This window comes from Nelumbo nucifera, chromosome 5 (assembly GCF_055504915.1).
Source record: "Nelumbo nucifera cultivar China Antique chromosome 5, China Antique-T2T, whole genome shotgun sequence".
In the NCBI taxonomy this organism is placed as follows: domain Eukaryota; kingdom Viridiplantae; phylum Streptophyta; class Magnoliopsida; order Proteales; family Nelumbonaceae; genus Nelumbo; species Nelumbo nucifera.
In genome coordinates, this window is record NC_142653.1 from 82,939,170 (window position 1) to 82,956,916 (window position 17,747).

General features: G+C 36.2%; 2 protein-coding genes across 2 annotated transcripts; both read left to right on the forward strand.

Annotated features, from left to right (window-relative positions):
• The first annotated feature begins 200 nt into the window (after positions 1-200).
• On the forward strand, positions 201-6,602 carry LOC104593763 (uncharacterized). Its single transcript, XM_010253752.3, has 4 exons — positions 201-834; positions 928-1,183; positions 5,489-5,616; positions 5,772-6,602. Exons 1-4 carry the CDS (start codon positions 700-702, stop codon positions 6,207-6,209), a joined length of 957 nt encoding a protein of 318 aa, XP_010252054.1. The 5' UTR covers positions 201-699; the 3' UTR covers positions 6,210-6,602.
• Positions 6,603-11,569: 4,967 nt separating this feature from the next.
• Positions 11,570-17,389, forward strand: LOC104593762 (protein FATTY ACID EXPORT 3, chloroplastic). Its single transcript, XM_010253751.3, has 7 exons — positions 11,570-11,996; positions 13,216-13,612; positions 13,806-13,973; positions 15,847-15,893; positions 16,029-16,066; positions 16,405-16,509; positions 17,079-17,389. Exons 1-6 carry the CDS (start codon positions 11,724-11,726, stop codon positions 16,493-16,495), a joined length of 1,014 nt encoding a protein of 337 aa, XP_010252053.1. The 5' UTR covers positions 11,570-11,723; the 3' UTR covers positions 16,496-16,509; positions 17,079-17,389.
• Positions 17,390-17,747: the final 358 nt, after the last annotated feature.

Here is a 17,747-nt window from a genome sequence, read left to right on the forward strand (position 1 = left end):
CCAATGGTCCGTAATTTTTCATGATATATTTATAATATTATCACGTTATGAATTTTCTGATATCCAAATGTATCAGGCTATGTTTGGTTTGAAGGAAAAAGTAGGGAAAGGTATAGGTTTGTTTACTTTTCTCTTCCTTTCCTTACCTTTTCCTTCAAACCAAACTTGACCTTATTGATTGAAATAACCTGTAATGCATTAATGCTCCAAACAACGTTGTATTTTCCAGACAGCCAAGCTTTTCTCTGATTACAGAATTTGGAGCTTTGGTTTGCTGCATCCTGCAAGAAATTGTGAACCCAGCAGGTCCCAGAAACCATGAAAAGGGGGAATAAAATAAAGCGTCAGAGAATTTACTTCCACTCCGTTCAAATTCAGACGTAAATAGAACTTGTACCATTTTGTCTTCCGGTGGACTTCTGTGCGTTTTTGTTTTTTATGTTGAACCCTAGCCTTTCTCAGCCTATCTTCCTCTTGTTCGAATAGATTTCAATTTATACAACCGCTCCTGTATCTCTGTTACTCTGTTCATCAAGCCTTAGATTCAAGATTTCTCTTGGCTTCCACGGCGTTTAATTTGTCTGAAACATGAGATTCGTGAACCTGTTTTGGTTTGTTATCCGGATTGGTGGAGTTTCTGATGCTTTCCTATCGAAAAGCTGGATTCTTTTGATCTGCAGAGATTAGAAACCCTAGAGGATGGAAAGCAAAGGAGTTCTTGCAGTAATTCTATTAATCTTGATCTTTACGGAAGGATCCCATGCCTTTTTTCTCGGAAAGCTTAGAATAAGGGCGTCGAAGATTGCACCGAAGGAGAAACCCGCTGGAAAAGAGGTAACGTTCGCCCTTTCATTCCGTTTCGCTTATTATGATATTCATTTTGCTCGTTTCCTATATTTGAATTTTCAAAAATTATGTTGTTCTTAGATTCCTCCGTCCCCTAGCCCCACGTCAATGCCGAGTTTGGATTCTAGCCATCTCAGTCCCGACAATTCAACAAAAGCACGGCCGAAAGGCTCAGATGGTCAGGGTGCACAGATTCCGCAGACTAAAACGCCGAGTAACCAAAGCGGGAATAAATCTAACAGTCCCGTTGGTTCACCAGAAGGAAATTGTGCAGACACACCCAACAGATGCACAGATAAGAAGAAGATGATTGCCTGCCTTAAACATTCTGAAAATGGTAATGAAAATCCTTTCCCTTTACGTGTCTTGCCCACTTATATTCCACCACCTGTAATTGTTTATTTTACCTTTCTAAATCGAGTCTAGTTATGTAGTCGGCTACATGGATTTTGCATTTTTAGTTAGTCTCTAGTATGCCGATTTTGTTTAATTTGGCTAATATCCAATTGCATGATTACACCATAGCGATGCCTATAGGTGAAATCCATCCCTGAAATACCTTATAGTTGGTTCTTATATTATTGAAGAATCATGGGTTTGTCCTAGGCCTTCATGCTTGGGCATAAGATTTTCTTATTCAACTTGTTAGTTCTGATCTTAATTTGAACTTCTTCCAGTTTGTATATATTTTTTTTGAGAAAAGGTAAAGTATGATTGTATTAAAGTAAAAGCCCTTTGTACAATGAGAATCTGTACAAAAAGCTAACAAGTTGGACCTCAAAAAAAGGCCATCCTCAACAAAAAACTATCTGACATGTCATCTTCCAGTTTGTATTTTGACTCGGGGTGAATTGTGTTCTTTGACATGTATATTTGGTGTTCCCACTATTCCTTTGACTATCATCAATTTATAAGAGAATCCATAAGGGAAGGAACATCTTTGATTGTTGTTAGATTTTTATTTTTATTTTTATTTGTTTTAATTGATAATTGAGAAGACTGCACTGAAACCATACAATAGGGCATAGTTTTCAAGGTGCCAAGGCAAAGCTAGGCGATAGGGGAGCACCTTATTGCCTAGTCACCTGGGCAATGCCTAGGTTCCCACCTAGGCAATGGGTTTTTAGATTAAAAAAATATAAATCCTAGAGTAGCTCCTTAGGCCTCGTTCGTTTGCATCTTTGTAACTTACCTGGGTAAGTGCACATACCCATGTTCTTTTGATTTCTGAGATTCCCAGGTAAGTAACGGAATGACATTTTTACCCATAAAAAGCTAATATAAAAATGGGCAAAGTTGTCCCATTATGCTTTATAAAATTTCCCCCTAGGTGGGAACCCGCCTGGGAGATGGGTAAGTTTTACCCGGGGAAGTGGAGCTTAGTTTACCATGGGGCCCATTAGTAAATGCAAAAAGAACAATGTAAAGTTGGTCAATGGGAAAAAGATACTCATTGACCAACTTTCCCAAGCTTATTTACCGGTAAACGAATGAGACCTTAGATTTCATAGTAATAAGCAGGAATCTTTAACTAATAATTATCATAATCCTCATGAAATAAGTATAGACCCCAATCCAAAAGATAAAAAATCAACATAGCTACGAGAAGAAAAACAAGGAAGGAAAAAAAAGAAGCATACAAACATAAGAACTAGGCCCCTGTTTTGGTCCTAGGAAGAAGATCATGATGAAGAAAAAGTCCTATTGATTGTTCTCGTATGTCAATAAGATAAAATGTTCAAGTTATTTCTTAATTTTTTTTTGGATGAATTCAAGTTATTTCTTACTTGTGGATTTAGGTTTTAAAGTCTTAAAGGGTTCAAGACTATGTCACTGACTTGTGTGTCAATTGAACCCAAACAAATAAGAAAATAATAAAAAGAAACTAGTATAAGAATAATGATATCATTACTATAAACCCACAATATGAATAATTTAGTCAATTAATATCTATTGTACTACTATTAATAACATAAAATAAAAATATAAAATTATTATGTGATCTCTTGCATATAAATATGTAAGTGTTTGGATAAGGCGATTCTCAAAGAGCCCCTTATTGCCTAGGTGTCACCTTGAAAACTATGCAATAGGGGTCAATTAGCTGGTAAATGAATAAGAATAATAAGCTTTACCAAGAACTACAAAACCATGCAACAAAGCCTTATATCAAATATTTAAGGTTGGCTACAATTTTATGCATACACTCTACTTAGGTTGTATCTCTCTAGGTCATTTCATGGTACTCAACCCATGTCCTCATTTTCCTTCTCCTTGCTCTTCCTGAATTTTCTATTTACACCAAGTCACTTCTCCTCATCGGTGCAGTTACCGATCTTCTTTACATGTGGCCAAGCCACGGTGAACTTTTCCTCATCTTGTCACCTATTGGAGTTGTATATACGTTTTAAATAGATACATTCTTTTTTAATTTATCCTTTCTCCGCTTTCCACTCATCCATCCTAGCATCTTCATCTCAGCTATACTTATTTTTCTGGGCATGTTTGTCCTTAGTAGGAATCACTGATTGCAGATTTAGTTGAATTTCTTGTGAAGGGAAAGAGGAGGAAGATGAAGATTTCAGCAATAGAGAAGAAAAGAGGAGGAGAAAAAAGTAGGAAGTCAACCAAGATTCTTAGATAAACCCTAGCCGCCAACCCCTCATTATAATTTATACTTAACTTAAAGGATGAGATATTACAAGGATGCCCTTAGTAGGGCGGCTACTAATGTAGCTGAACAGTCACAGCTTAAAAACATAAACTAATGGGCCTAAAGCCCAACAACTTCCTAACTAAATAACTTAAAATAAGAATAAAAACAACTAGGCCCAACTCAACATCCTTTAATACCACTGGTCTTAAATCTGCCTTTAAGATTTTTTTCCTTTTGTTCTCATTGGTTTGTGCTGATCACACAGAATGGCAGATGCATTTTATTTAAACCAACTGCTCAAAATCTTCTAGATATGCATCTGTTCTTGAAGGTATTCCCCTTCCTTTCTTCCAAAGGGACCAAATAATAGGAACTACAGAAGATGCCATAAAATTCCCTTGCTGGTCAAGCTAATATGGGTTTGTCTTGGGGAGTAGCTAAATTCATCCAAATTCTCCTTAAAATCTGGTTGGGATCACTGACATCAGTCACTACAGCAAGTAGGGAGATTCTGACCCATAACTTTGCATATAGGGGAAGACATGCATCAGTGAGATCAAATGATCAGTCATTAAAAGTTTGCCCTAATACTTTCACATTTGCATCTATGAGGGCTCCAAATAAACTTGACTAGAATCACTCTTGAATCCTTTGTTCAGAGGAATACTTTCACATTAAAATCTGGTTGTGCAAGGTTTTGATTAAGAAAATAATTATGTCCACTTTCTAACCTCAAACCTCTCCCTTCAATCCTTTGTTCAGAGGAATGCACTGAATTAGGTGGCAATAATTCATACAGAAAACTGGCTTCTTAATCATTCACAGTTTTTTTGGAGTCAAGGTATATACATTATGGAATCAACTAGCCACCAATCACAACTTTTAACGATCACCTCCTTATAAATGGTTGATTGCATGATGAACAAGAAAACCTGATTTAAGTTTAATCCCACACCAAACATCATCCCAAAATCTGACAATTTATTGTCATAACCAATTCATTCATAACACTTTAGTTATGTTATAGTCTTCTAGATGACATTTTGTATTCTAAACTAGATGGTTCACCTTTGTAGTGGTCAAAATCATAAAAAAAAAAAAAACTTGAGATTGGATTCATCCGCCCTGCTCATTGGTTTGAGAATGCAGTGTGGCTGCCATTCCCGTAATCATTGTCTTTACATCACTTTGTTTTGGAGCATGTTCACTTCATTACTGTGTCAGATTTAAGGAGACAAATGAAGACCAACTTCTGAAGGAACAATTTCAGGAAAATTGAAGAGCAATGAAGAGGTTTTTTATTAGAAACAATTAAGACCTAAGAGGGTTTTTATTTGAGTGATGGATGAATTTTATTAGAGACAATTAAGAGCGGAGAGGGGTATTTTTTTATCAGTAGAAAAATATTTTATTAATATGACTTGAAGATTACAAAAGTTTACAAATTTGCCCAAAACAAATGTTATCTTAAAGCCCCTTGCTTTGCTAGAGTGTCTGTCATTCCATTTGCTGTTCTTCTACCCATATGAAAGAAACATTTAACTCCCTTATTAAACTCTGTCTCCCTGACTTTATTTTGGCAATGCGTGTGTGTGTGTGTATTAACTTCAGAAGTTGGTTTCTTACAAGCAAGACCTATGGATGGCTAACCCTTCCAAGGATATGTTGAAAGGAGGTCCTTGGGAAATATCAGTTGTCTCCTTTCCATGTATAGGAAACCACATCTGTTTTTTCCTGCTTTAGGTCATAACGACACAGTGTAAATAGCTGTTTGAACTTGGAGGGCTATTGATCAGATAGTTTGGATGTACCGTGTCAACCAGAACTCATCATCATTGTCCAAGCCTTATCCCAACATGTCAACCAGAATTCAAAAGATAAAATAAGGGAAAAGGAAATGTGATTGAAAATTTGCCGTTTCATTTTTTCAGTTGATTTCTTCACAGAAAGGAATCATGTTTTGACTTCTTTTTGCCCCTCTAACAGGATCCCTGGAGTTATTCCTTCTGGTACAGAATGATGGAGAGGACACTTTGAAAACAAACGTCATAGTCCCGGCATCTATAGACATTCCTGTCAAGCAACTGGAGATACCGAAACACCAAACCAGAAAGGTCTGGCTCAATAGCCTTTGTATTTCTTTTTACCATGTTTTTCACACCAAATATATATAAATACGACAGCATGCACAAATACACCTGACACATACATGCACATCTGCATTTTTTCTGTGTACCTTAGTAGTTTGCCTTTGTTTCTTTTGTTTCAGATCAAAATCTCAGTTAGTACGGAAGAAAGCCTCAAGATAGTATTAAATGCTGGAAATGGGCAATGCGTGCTTCACATGGGATCATCTGTATCTGATGGCTTTTTTCAGCGAATCCCTGCTTATGCCAACCTCGTGACACCCATCCATGGTGTTTACTTCTTGTTTCTAATTTCTTTGATAGTTGGGGGGACGTGGGCCTGCTGCAAATTGGGGGAAAGGCGGCACAGTGATGGAGTCCCATACCAGGAGCTTGAAATGGGGCTACCAGAGTCTGTTCCAGCTGTTGATGTGGAAACAGCAGATGGTTGGGATCAGGGTTGGGATGATGATTGGGATGAAGAGAAGGCAGTGAAGTCAGTGGGTGGAAACGGCTCTTTAAATGGCATTACTTCCAAGTCATCTGATAGAGATGGATGGGAAAACGGTTGGGATGATTAGAATTTTATGGAGAAAAAAAAAGAAGAGTGAAAAGTATTCTTATTGGGGAAAATGAAGAAAGCCATATTAATAGAGGGGTGAGAAAATTAGAAGTTGTAGTTTTCACTTGTGTAGCATTGTATAATGCCAAATGATAAATTTTGATATAGTGAACGAGAAACAGTTTTGGTGATTATTGAAGAGAGCAGGGTGGTTCTTTTGTTCCCTCTGTTGGGTCTCGTAGAGTTGTTTCATAAGCTATTGTTCTTTTGTTTTTTGGGACTGTATGATGCCAATGTCCATCAGAACCGATCTATCTCCTGTGAGTTTGTGACTGATTAAAGTTTACCACCACCCTGGGTTGGTGGAAACATGAATGATGAAGCTACTTGCATGTCCATAGCTTCAAGGCCAGTATTTATGTGCCGCTCCAACAAGCAATTTTTTATTACTTTATGAAGATTCTGAGATCTTTCAATTACTAATCCTTGTTTTTATTTACTTATGTTTTAATTTACGGTTCTGCTGTGTCTTGAGATCTGACATTTAGTCCTTTATCTATGGTGAATATAGGGTTGATCAACTGGAAGCAAAAACCAAGTTTGAACCCATCCTAAACCCTATTTGTGCTTTGGGTGTCTGACCCTGAGGCTATTACCCAAGGTTGGTCCTGGTTATTTGGGGTCTTGGAAGGGGTGGACTGAATACTGATATAACCTCTACCATTTTTTGTACAAAATGGCTGCTACCAGACTTGAACCTACGTTCTTGTTAGATCGGGATTTCATCATTGCACTGAATATAGGCCTTAAATGGCTGCTCCCAAACATGGCTTTGGGAGTCAACTTAATCCTTTTTTGTTTTTCTACTATTAATACTATATAATCAAAGTTAACTTTTATGGTCTGCACTAAAATGAAGGAAAATATCCCTTTTATATACTACTAGTGAAGATTTGTGCAATGCACGGGAAAATCTGAAAGATTGAATAATTGTATTTATTATTAATTAATTGATAAATTAATGATCAAAATTTGTTGTTAATTAACTATAAGTATTCAAAGTTATTGTTAATATTTGAAATTTTAATAATTGTATTTTTCATTTAATATTGATTTATAGAAAATAATTATTATTTTTTAATAAATTTAATTTTATTAATAATTTGTAGTAATTTTAATAACTATTATTATTTTCATTATTTTTAAATGAAAATTTGATTGACTTTAAAATAAATAAAAATAATTACCAAAGCTAATATTTTTATTAATTTCACTAATAATCAAGAATTATATAGGAATTGCAACGGGGTGAGGCACCCCATCCCTATCCCCTCCCCTTAGTCGCACTCTACCCTATCCTAGCCCCGTCCCCAATGTCAAGCGGGTTCAAGGGAAGACATCCATTCCCCGTTAGGGATGGGGAATCCTCGAATTTCCCTACTTCGTCCTTGGTGTCGGACGAGTTCATGGCAAGGCACCCCACTCTTTATAAAGTATGAGGAATCATCGAATTTTTCTCGCCCCATCCCTCTTGTCGGCATAGTAAGTATTAGCTACATGGTAAATTTCTAAAAGTACACTAAATTGTCTTTAAATTTCAAAAATGTAATTTTATGAAAATTTTGGAAAATTTATTACATTTGTGTAATTTTGAAAATGTATTCAAATTTATTTTTAAATTGTTATTAAATAATTTATTTTTTTAAATGGTTTACTTACAAGAATTATACTAACTTATCTTATATTTTCTAATATAAACTAATTAATAGTTTCTTTTTTCCAATATTATACTAATTTATCTTAATAATTTATGGAATTATTGGTTCAAATTACAATTTTTCCTTTCCTATACTCATTTATCTTTAATAATTTTCAATAATTTACAATGAAAATTTGATAAGTTTTCAATAGTTTTCCAAAATCTATCAAATGTAATAATTTTTTTTCTAAAATTTCCAAAATATTCTAATAATTATTTAATACATTTTAAATAAACTTTTAATAATTTTGTATATTTTAATTTCTAAAATGTTATTTTTCAAAAATGTAGTTTTACGAGAATATTTGAAAACTTTATTACATTTGTGTAATTATGAAGATTTATTGAAAAATATTTTAAATTATTATTAAATATTTATTTTTATTAGGTAACTACTAACAAAATTACACTAATTTATCTTTTATTTTTCAATATAAATTAATTAATAATTTCATTTTCCAATAATATAATATTTTATTCTCCCTTCTGCATTCTTTTATTAACTATAATAATAACGATAACTAAAATTTTTACTTTTTGGTAATTGTTAAATATAATTCTCAACTTTATAGAAATTAGTTAAAGAGTTTTCAATTTCTATAAAATGTTGTTATTTAACATCAATATAACAATATTTACCCAAAATACTTTAAAAAGTAATGATGAGTTAATTAATAACAGTATTTATTAATTTTTAGTAATTTACTAACCGTATTTATTAACTTTTGGTAATAGCACTATTTAATACTCATTGAATATGGGTTAGATTAAATCTTAACCATATTTAACTATTTATTAATTAATATGAATATTTTAAATGAGAGATAGTGGATAGATTGGGAGGGGGGGAGAGATTTTAGGAATTGATTGGGGAGTGGGGTAACATGATAAGTTCCTAATGACTTAGAGAAGATATCTTAGGAGAGATATTATAGGAATATTTTTAGGTAGTTGAGTTGGGAATGGTGACATGGCTTAATGGGAGTGGTGGGAAGTAGGGGTGATCATGGGCCGGGCCCGGACTGGACTTTGCACTTATGATAAGGGCTATAGCTTAGGTCTGGCCAGGGGTTCCTGGCCTGAAACATAAGCCCTATCCCAAGTCTATATGGGCTCAAGCCGGGTCAGACCTAATTTCGGGCCAATGTCACTCATATATAAAACATTACATATCTATACATTAAATGACATAATATGCATATAAACTTATTTTATACATTATACAATATAAAATATTACATATAGTATAAATTATACATGTCATGTTATAATATTTATATATAAAATATAAAATATAATGTAAAATAATGTGTATACATTATACACAAAATGTGTAAATTTAAATATATGCAGGTTGAGTTGTGTCCGGGCTGGGCTTGAAGTATTAAGCCCAAGCCTGGCCCTAAAATTTGCGGGCCTGAACACAAAACTTAGGCCCAAGCTCGAAATTTCCGGACCGGGCTTGTGCGGGTCGGGTCGGGCTAGGCTGAAATTATCACCCCTAATGGGAAGGGAAGAGGAGAGAGAGTCAATGAGAATGTAGGGCAGGGGTAATGAAGTAAGGAGAGGCATGTTGATGTAGACCATCTTATTATGTATTTACTAGTGGGGACCCATATAGTGCATGAGCTTTGTTAAGTGAAAGTTAAACAATAGAAATACAAGAGTATATAATTGTTTTATATTTTAACTTTTTAATAACCAATCCAATCGAACTCAACCTGAATTGGTCAGTTTTTTAGTATTTCTGATCAGTTTTGGTTTAACAATCTTCTAACCCGACTAAGGGGAGAGGAGATAGTTTAGGAGAGAATCTCTAGGCTTAATTAGAGATTATTTAAGAGATAAATAGGAGATAGAGATAATTTAGGAGATAAATAGGAATTAGAGAGAATTTAGGAGAAAGTGGGGAAATGTAATACCACTTGACTAAACATTAGAAAAGCAAATCCCTTTTTTCTTATTGGTTGTTAGAAATAGTTAAGCCTATATTATTTCCCTATTGATTTAATGGGTAATTATATGAAATAAAAAAAAACAAGAAATTAAGGGGTTTGGAGCAAGGAGAGGCATGATGACTTGGACTGCTGACGTAGCCCCAACTCAATACAAATTATGCTTGTTGAGGGAAATAGCCGGACTGAATCCGATATCTGATATTTCTTGTAATGAGTTAGATTTTTATGGCTACCTGGGTCTGGGAACAAGAAGAGTCATTTCCCCAGTGATCATCTTTTTGATCGGCTGGCCCCTGGGTTGGGTTGCTTTAACTTTTCCTTAGGTAACATGTGATATAAACAAAGGACCAAGATGGTACATCAATTGATGATTGTTAGCAACCTACCGTTGGATTGGAACCATTTGGTTGATATACTTGTCAACGAGGGACGGTGTTGTGGGATTTATTGGACTGGAATCCATTGACATTGCAGGTCTCAAAGGAAGCAAGCAAAGTGATGATCGACACTCCCCAAGTCCCAACTCATTAAAACTTGACACAGATTGTAAGTGTCGTCGCAGTTTGATCATTTTCATTACGTGGACCTTGTAGTTGTAACAAGGAAAAAGAAAAAAGCTGCATTATGTCTAATTTGCGTTGAGGAAGGAGGGAGGATTTGCATCGTTTCCTAATTCCTTGCTTGCCTTGTACCCCTCCCGTCTCCGTTCTACTGTTACTTTTTTTGTTAAACTAGACTCCATTCAAAATCATTCCAGACTCCAGAGGAATCTGGGTTAAGGAAAACCGAAAATATTACTAATCGATTGCCTTCTGACTGAAAGGTTAACTAAATGCAACGCAAAGTTCAATTCTCATAACATGGGTCCAGTCCAGCCGTCCAGGGTGTATGATGCAGAGAGAGTATGAGCATCCATCGGGACCCCTTTTCTTCCTGCTCATCCCCCTAGTGAACTGAAGGCCAAGGAATTCCGAATTCCGTATCAGTCAATGCAAAGACAACATTCCTTCCTCAGACCTCGGTCCTCACCCATATATTGGTTTGGTCCCCTTCTTTTCAATTCCACCTTTCATTTAAGTATGGACGGATGTTCCAAATTCCTACACTGTTGATTGTGTTGAATGGACCATAAGAAAATAAAGAAAACAGCGAATTTCTTTTTACCTAACACCAAAAGTCACATATGTCTACCAGGGCCCAGGCCCAGGCCCAGACAAATTGAAATTTTGAAATTTGAACCGTAGAAATGGAATGCTCAATGCTGTACCTGAACTACACAAAATTCTGGAATGTTCTAAGTTCTATCATGGGTCAGTCATATGACATTGTCTGTCTCAATGATGCACCAACTGGGCAGTGCCATTTTATGCCATTTGATTTGACTTTTCTCCCAGTCCCAATCCTCTACTATGGAACCGGAGGATACTGATTTACACGGTAATCTTGTATCTATCTCGCTCCATGGCCATTAGCCAAGATGCTCCATCAAAGGCGGTTACATGGCAATAGATTCAATGGGGTCCGCACTCCTCACGCTTTTATAGTTTTTGTTGTTCACGTGTCACGAAAGCAATCAGGGATGCGTTGCGCATCAAGCACCTGGCGTAATGTAGAAAATTTCAATTACCCTTTATTACTCTTATGTCTAATAATGCGTAATTTAGAAGCTCGGGAGTATATTATAATCGTACTTAGCTCACCTCACTGACCAAAGAACCAGCAATTTTCCGTTTCTACTCCGCCGCTACCCGCTTTGTGATTTTCGTCACTCAAACTCTCTTCTGCTCGTTCACGCTTTCTCATTCAGAGGATCGCCATGACGGTTTCATTGGAGAACTACCTCGTTTCGCACATAAACCCTAACCCCACTTCGCTTAGGAAGAGAGGTTCGAACTCCATGGCCTTATCTAAACCTCCCACCTTTTCCTCTTTTCGTTCCGAATCTCCTTCACTTCTCCGTCCTCGCAAGGTCACGGTTGTCGGCCACTGCATATCTCCCAAGTTCTTAGGACCTCGTTTTGTTTTACTCTATCGCCAAAGGTCGAATAATGGATCGGTTATCTCATTTGCTGCTTCACACGGAGACTCGGTAAGCAGTATTGTGGAGCCGTTTCCACTTCTCTGTAGTTGGCTTCTATATATAGATGCATGTTTAATCATTTTATTGTGTTGAGTTGTGAATTTTCAGCTTGGATTTTATCACTGTAGTATTAGGGGTACAACTCGAGCGTTTTCGTTTAGAATCTGACCATGATTGCCAGTGCCTTTGTATAACAACCGGGGTTTTGGGGTACTTAACCTCATGGTTTCATTAGCTCGTTTTTTTCCTTAACGTAGAAAATGAAATTTCCATTGGGATGAGAAGCAATGGATGGGGAGATGCTTTAATCCCGGCTCAGAAACAACTCCGTACATCCTTATGACAATTGGATGGAACAATCACAAAGAATTTGGTTATGCAGCAATGGAATAGGTAGTTTATAAATATCATTTGTTTGATAATGAATTAATAGTTTCCCTGCTTTGGGTAAGCCTGTGAGTATCTAGTAATCAAGTTGGTGGATACGACATTAGAATTCCAGGCATATTGTTTCAGCACCCTCAAGACCATATGGAGTATGCAAGCCACATTTTCAGTTTTTCACCACCAATTGGTGCCACATATAATATTCCTTCTATGGATGGTGTTCTGTAGATGTTATTAGAAAATTATCTCTTGATGGCATTGGAGGAGACAGGTACTTTGTAGGTTTTGTACCTTGTGGAGGGTATGCAAAGATAAAGCCCAAGAACCTCTAGATATCTTCGTTATTTGTAGGTTGCACTTTTGTGTTGCCCCTTCTGATGTTTGTGCCCCACAGGCTTGTATTACTTGTATACTCCTCTATCTTCTCCTAATAAAATTTTACCTTACCGTTTCAGAAAAAAAAAACCCTTAAGGCTGATGGTATGCACACGAATTTCCAAAACATGGAGTGAGATTTAATCTCTTAGTTGGATTAAATTATGGAAGACAAGGTTGTGTTATTGCTATTGTTATATTACCTTCCCATTTCAACCAGGAAAGTTAAATGTGCTTCTCTTACCTTAATGTTAGAGGGTTTCTTACTTCGAGAAATTAGGATGGTTCTTCTCTGGTTCTTACCTTTGAGAAGATACAATGGTTCTTCTTGGTTAAGGCACGATCAATACTCAGGCTTAGGTTGATATTTTCTTGGTTGGCATCTTCAATTTCATATTCTCCTTTCCTAATAAAAGTTCGAAGTTTATTTTTGCACTTTTTAATAATTTTTTTTTTGATTTACCAGAAGAATTCAGAGATTGAAGTTGAGAAAAGTGAGAGTGATGAGCCTGACATAGGAGCTGAGGAGTCACAGGAAGCATGGAAACAGATACTAGAATCTTTCAAAGAACAGGCTATAAAGATGCAGGGCATGTCTCAAGAAGCATATGAATTGTACTCTAAGAAGGCAATGGTGATTTTAAAGGAAGCATCAGAACAGCTAAAAATCCAGGCAGAGAAAGCAAAACATGATCTTAGTATAGTAGCAAGAGAAATCAATCAAGAAGGTAAAGTATATCTTTCTACAGCAGCAGAGAATTCTCCTGAGCCGGTGAAGGACATTGTGGAAACTTTTGCTTCCTCAACTGATGATTTGAAAGCAGTTTCTGAAGTTCGAGACTTTTACCTTGGGATTCCATATGGTATGTACTGTCTATTAGATATGGATACCCGACGGAAAATGTGCTTTTGTTCTTTTCCCTTTATGCATCTTAATGGTCATTTTCTTCTCATTCCTGATAATCTTTTGGTTCACAGAGATAAGCTGTAGTTGTAACTTGTAAATTGTTTTGGTTTGACTTACACATTTTTGTTGGAGTTCCTTGTTCTATGTAGGTCTCCTGCTTTCTGTTGGCGGCTTCCTTTCCTTCATGCTAACTGAAAACATTGCTGCCATTAGGTTTGGGGTTATTCTTGGGGGTTCTCTTTTAGCCTTAAGTATATCAAGTTTAAGGTCATGGAAAAGGGGAGAATCATTTACTCTGGCTTTGAAGGGGCAAGCAGGTTAGTGATTCCTGTTGTTTGAATTGACTTCTATAATTAGTATCATATTCTTAGTTTATTTTATTTTTTATCAATGGATTCCTTGAGTGACAATGTTGATCCTGCATGTTTCTGGTTTCTTGTGAGAATGTATTAGGCAGGTCTCTATTTTTTCTGTTCATTTGGTTATCTAAGATAGCATGCAGCTTTAATACATGGATGAAAGCAGGGACTAGGGAAGATAACATTTAAATGGATGGATGGAATGAGGGTAGAGAAACATTTGAGTGCTGGTTGACCTCTGTGCCCATCTAACTAGCCTATGACAATCCAAGTCTCCCTCAACCTCTACATGCTGTGGACTAGTTGCTGCCACAAACCTGAGGCTTTGGTGTAGTGCTTCATTCTCAGGTTAAGACAAGCCCTCTGACTTATGGAGCAACTGTTAAAATGAGTCTGTGAGAGTCCATCCCCTGACCATCTCATCAATGCAGAAATATATGAAGTCCTATTAGTATGTAGCTATTGGACTACTCTGGTGGTGATGGACTGTAATACCTGGATACTTGTACATGCTTAAGTTACTTGTGTTGGACATGATATGTACCTGATAGGACACCAGATGATTCAGGAAACTTGTTTACTTCATGGTGTTAACATTTTATAAATATTTAATGTGGTATGGTATATTTTGACAAATCATACTATAAAATATGTATATTTTAGAAGTTTAATTTAATTTCCCAAGATGGAGGTAGGGAGGGAGAAGGTTTGATGACCTTTTCTCCCTCCTAGATGAACTATATACAAATCTGTCCCTTCCCTTCCTAAGAGAAAAGAAGTTGTCTGCAAAGGGTGTAGGTTTAACAACTGCAAGGCTGTCATTGAGCATCAAATAGGGTTATGAACTGCTCCAAATCCCTACAACACAAGTCAGATGTAACAAAGAGATAATAGTTTGCTAACTAATGTTCTTTACAAAGAAAATGCATTTCTTTTTTTTTTTGGGGGGGGGGCAGGGGAGTAAATGCTAGGATTTCCTTTTGCACTGGTACATTTAGCAAGTGTTAATATTTTTGTTGGCTTGGTGCATATCTTCTTGGCAAAATATTCTAATTTTTGAAGGAATAGGTACTTATAAAAAAAAATAAAAAATGAAGGAATAGGACCTAGCCAAAGTGGTTTTACACAAATACTAATGGAGATAAGAAATTTTCACTTAAAACCTTTAAGAGAGAGGAGCAAGTAACTGATCTAGTTCAGTCCAAGTTCCAAATCTGACCATTCATCCTAGATGGGCCAAGAGAATCATCTGGTAAATAGTTAACAAGGGATGCAGTATCCAAAGTTGTAGTTGTTAGGACTTCTTCTGATTGCTAAGTTCTAATATAATCTTGCAGGAGAAAATCTGTACCATATGGATCTTCTTAGACCTTGCTATGGAGTTGCTTCTGATCCCATCTGGGTGCAAGTTGGGTGCTTGATTTGAAGAATTTACATTTTAAATTTCAACAAATTTTCAACTCAATCCCACCAAAGTTGTGTCCTTCCCATCGAAACCTTTCTATAATGCTTGCAAGTAAACTTTTCTTTTAGACCATGTCAGTTTGTTCTGTTGCATCATAATATAGTATGCATTCGTATAGGGTTATTCTTTTAGTTGTTCTATAAGGATATTTCTTGTCATCTACTCATCTAGCATTATGCACCGACTTTGATTTTCAAAAGAATAAAATATAGGTTGAAATTTGTCTCAAATGTCATGTTGATAAGGAGTACTCTCTCTCTAATGGTATTGCTTATATTTCTATTTCTGTTATTTATTCTAGTTTATTTGCTTTTTTTAATTGGTATCTTGGAAGAATGATCTCTGACTAGAGTTTCATGGATGCAGCTATTGCAGGCATACTATTTTTAAGGGAGTTACGCTTGCTTTCTCAGGTAAAAGGCTCTTCATTGTGTAGTTGAGAGTTCTCTTATATCATAGTTTGTCATGGAATGGATATGGCTATTTGCTACTACCCCTTCCCAGTAATCTGTTATAAGTTTCTGATATTTCCCTTCTTTTCTTTGCAGAGACCATCACTTACAAGTTCTTTTACGACTTTCATCAGGTTTCTTGATATTTTCTTGGTTTTTGCCATTGGCATCTGCATGTGTGTTTTCTAGTGATTGTATTTTGGTTCTTCATGAGTCTTGGGGGTTTTTTAACCCCAAAGTTTTCTCCATGTAGTGGGATGCTACCTAGAATTTTATTGGTTTAAAAGTTGCACCATGTGCAGAATGAACAGATTTTTGTTGAAATAAAAATATAAATTGAAACATTATGCTTATGTAAGGTTAGTATTTGACATCTTCTGATTTCATGAACACATTTTGCGTAAGCTTTAATGGTAGCTTCGGATTTTACTTTATAGGTACAATTCTGACTGTAGCCTTTTTTTTTTTGCAGCGGTGTCATGGTGGCCTTCTATTTGTATAGGATCATGTTAAATGGTGGTCAGAAGAAAGGGCCAAGCTTGGGATATGGGTCAGAAAATTAGTATGCTTATGCAAGGTTAGTATTTGATATTTGTCACTTCCCAACAGGAAATATTAATTCGGTCATGCCATTTAAGGTGTTAACAATTGTGACCTGCATCATACCTAACAAATCAAAACTTGCACCAAAAAAATGATGAAGGCTAACCAAATTATGTCTTAGGAATGGAAATTTGTCGATCACCATTAACATTTTCCCAGCTTTTTATTGTTTAGCTAGAAGTTTGCTTTTGCCTTTTATATGATGAACCTCAATGCTACAACTGGATGAATTTTGATATAGTGAACGAGAAAGCCATCTCTGCCCTGTTCATTTGTGCATCCAACTGGATGAACCTCAATATCTAAGGGGTTTAAGAAATAGGTAAGATTAGTCTGGAAAGTCAGCTCTGTAACCAATGAATCAACTTCTTGGATTCATTTGGATGTTGTGTCCCAATCTGATTGCAATTATGCCAAGGACAAGGCAGAGGCATGGTGGCTGGATCATGGATTCTTCCAGTCCTGTACCATGGTTGACGATGACTTCAATTTTTTATGGTGCATTTGTACTCTAAGATCCTCTTTTGTCTTCCTGTGTCCCAGGTAGAAGAAAGGAAGAAGGTTTATGTCGTGCCCCACCTGTACTGTATGGTTGTTGGACCAAGTGACAGCCTTGAGGAAAAGATGCATGAACAAAATGGGCCAGCACAATAATATGGAGAATATGCCCACCTTTCTGGGGAGGCCGATGCTACTTCCATCCTATTTACATTGTCTCGGGCTCTCGTTCTCAGGAGTTTGTGTTTCGGAGAGTGCTCTTTTTTTCTTAGTTTATTTTCGATATTGTATATCCACATCCAGACATCTTCAAGGGGTTTACTAATAATCAATTTATCCATTGTTTAGTGGGATCAGTCCATCTATGCCTATATAACCTCAGCTTATTCATCTTTTTGAAGCAAAAATACCCTTAGAGCCATTCAACAGTAAATGAGGATACAATTGCAACACATCTACTGCTAGCCTGCTACAATTTCTTTCAAACCATTATTTGAAGCAAAGCAGAAAATTCTCCAGAGGTTTCTAATACCGTGTTATTTACACGAGACATTACGGTTTCAGGACAACCTGGAGACTCGATAAAAAGGAAAGATCTATGATGCTGAAAAAGCAAGATTTTTGATACCTGAAAGGCTTTCTGATCAATCACCCCCATAAGTTTTTTCTGATATCATGTCTTTCCTCATTATGGTCAAAGTTGTCAAACCTCTA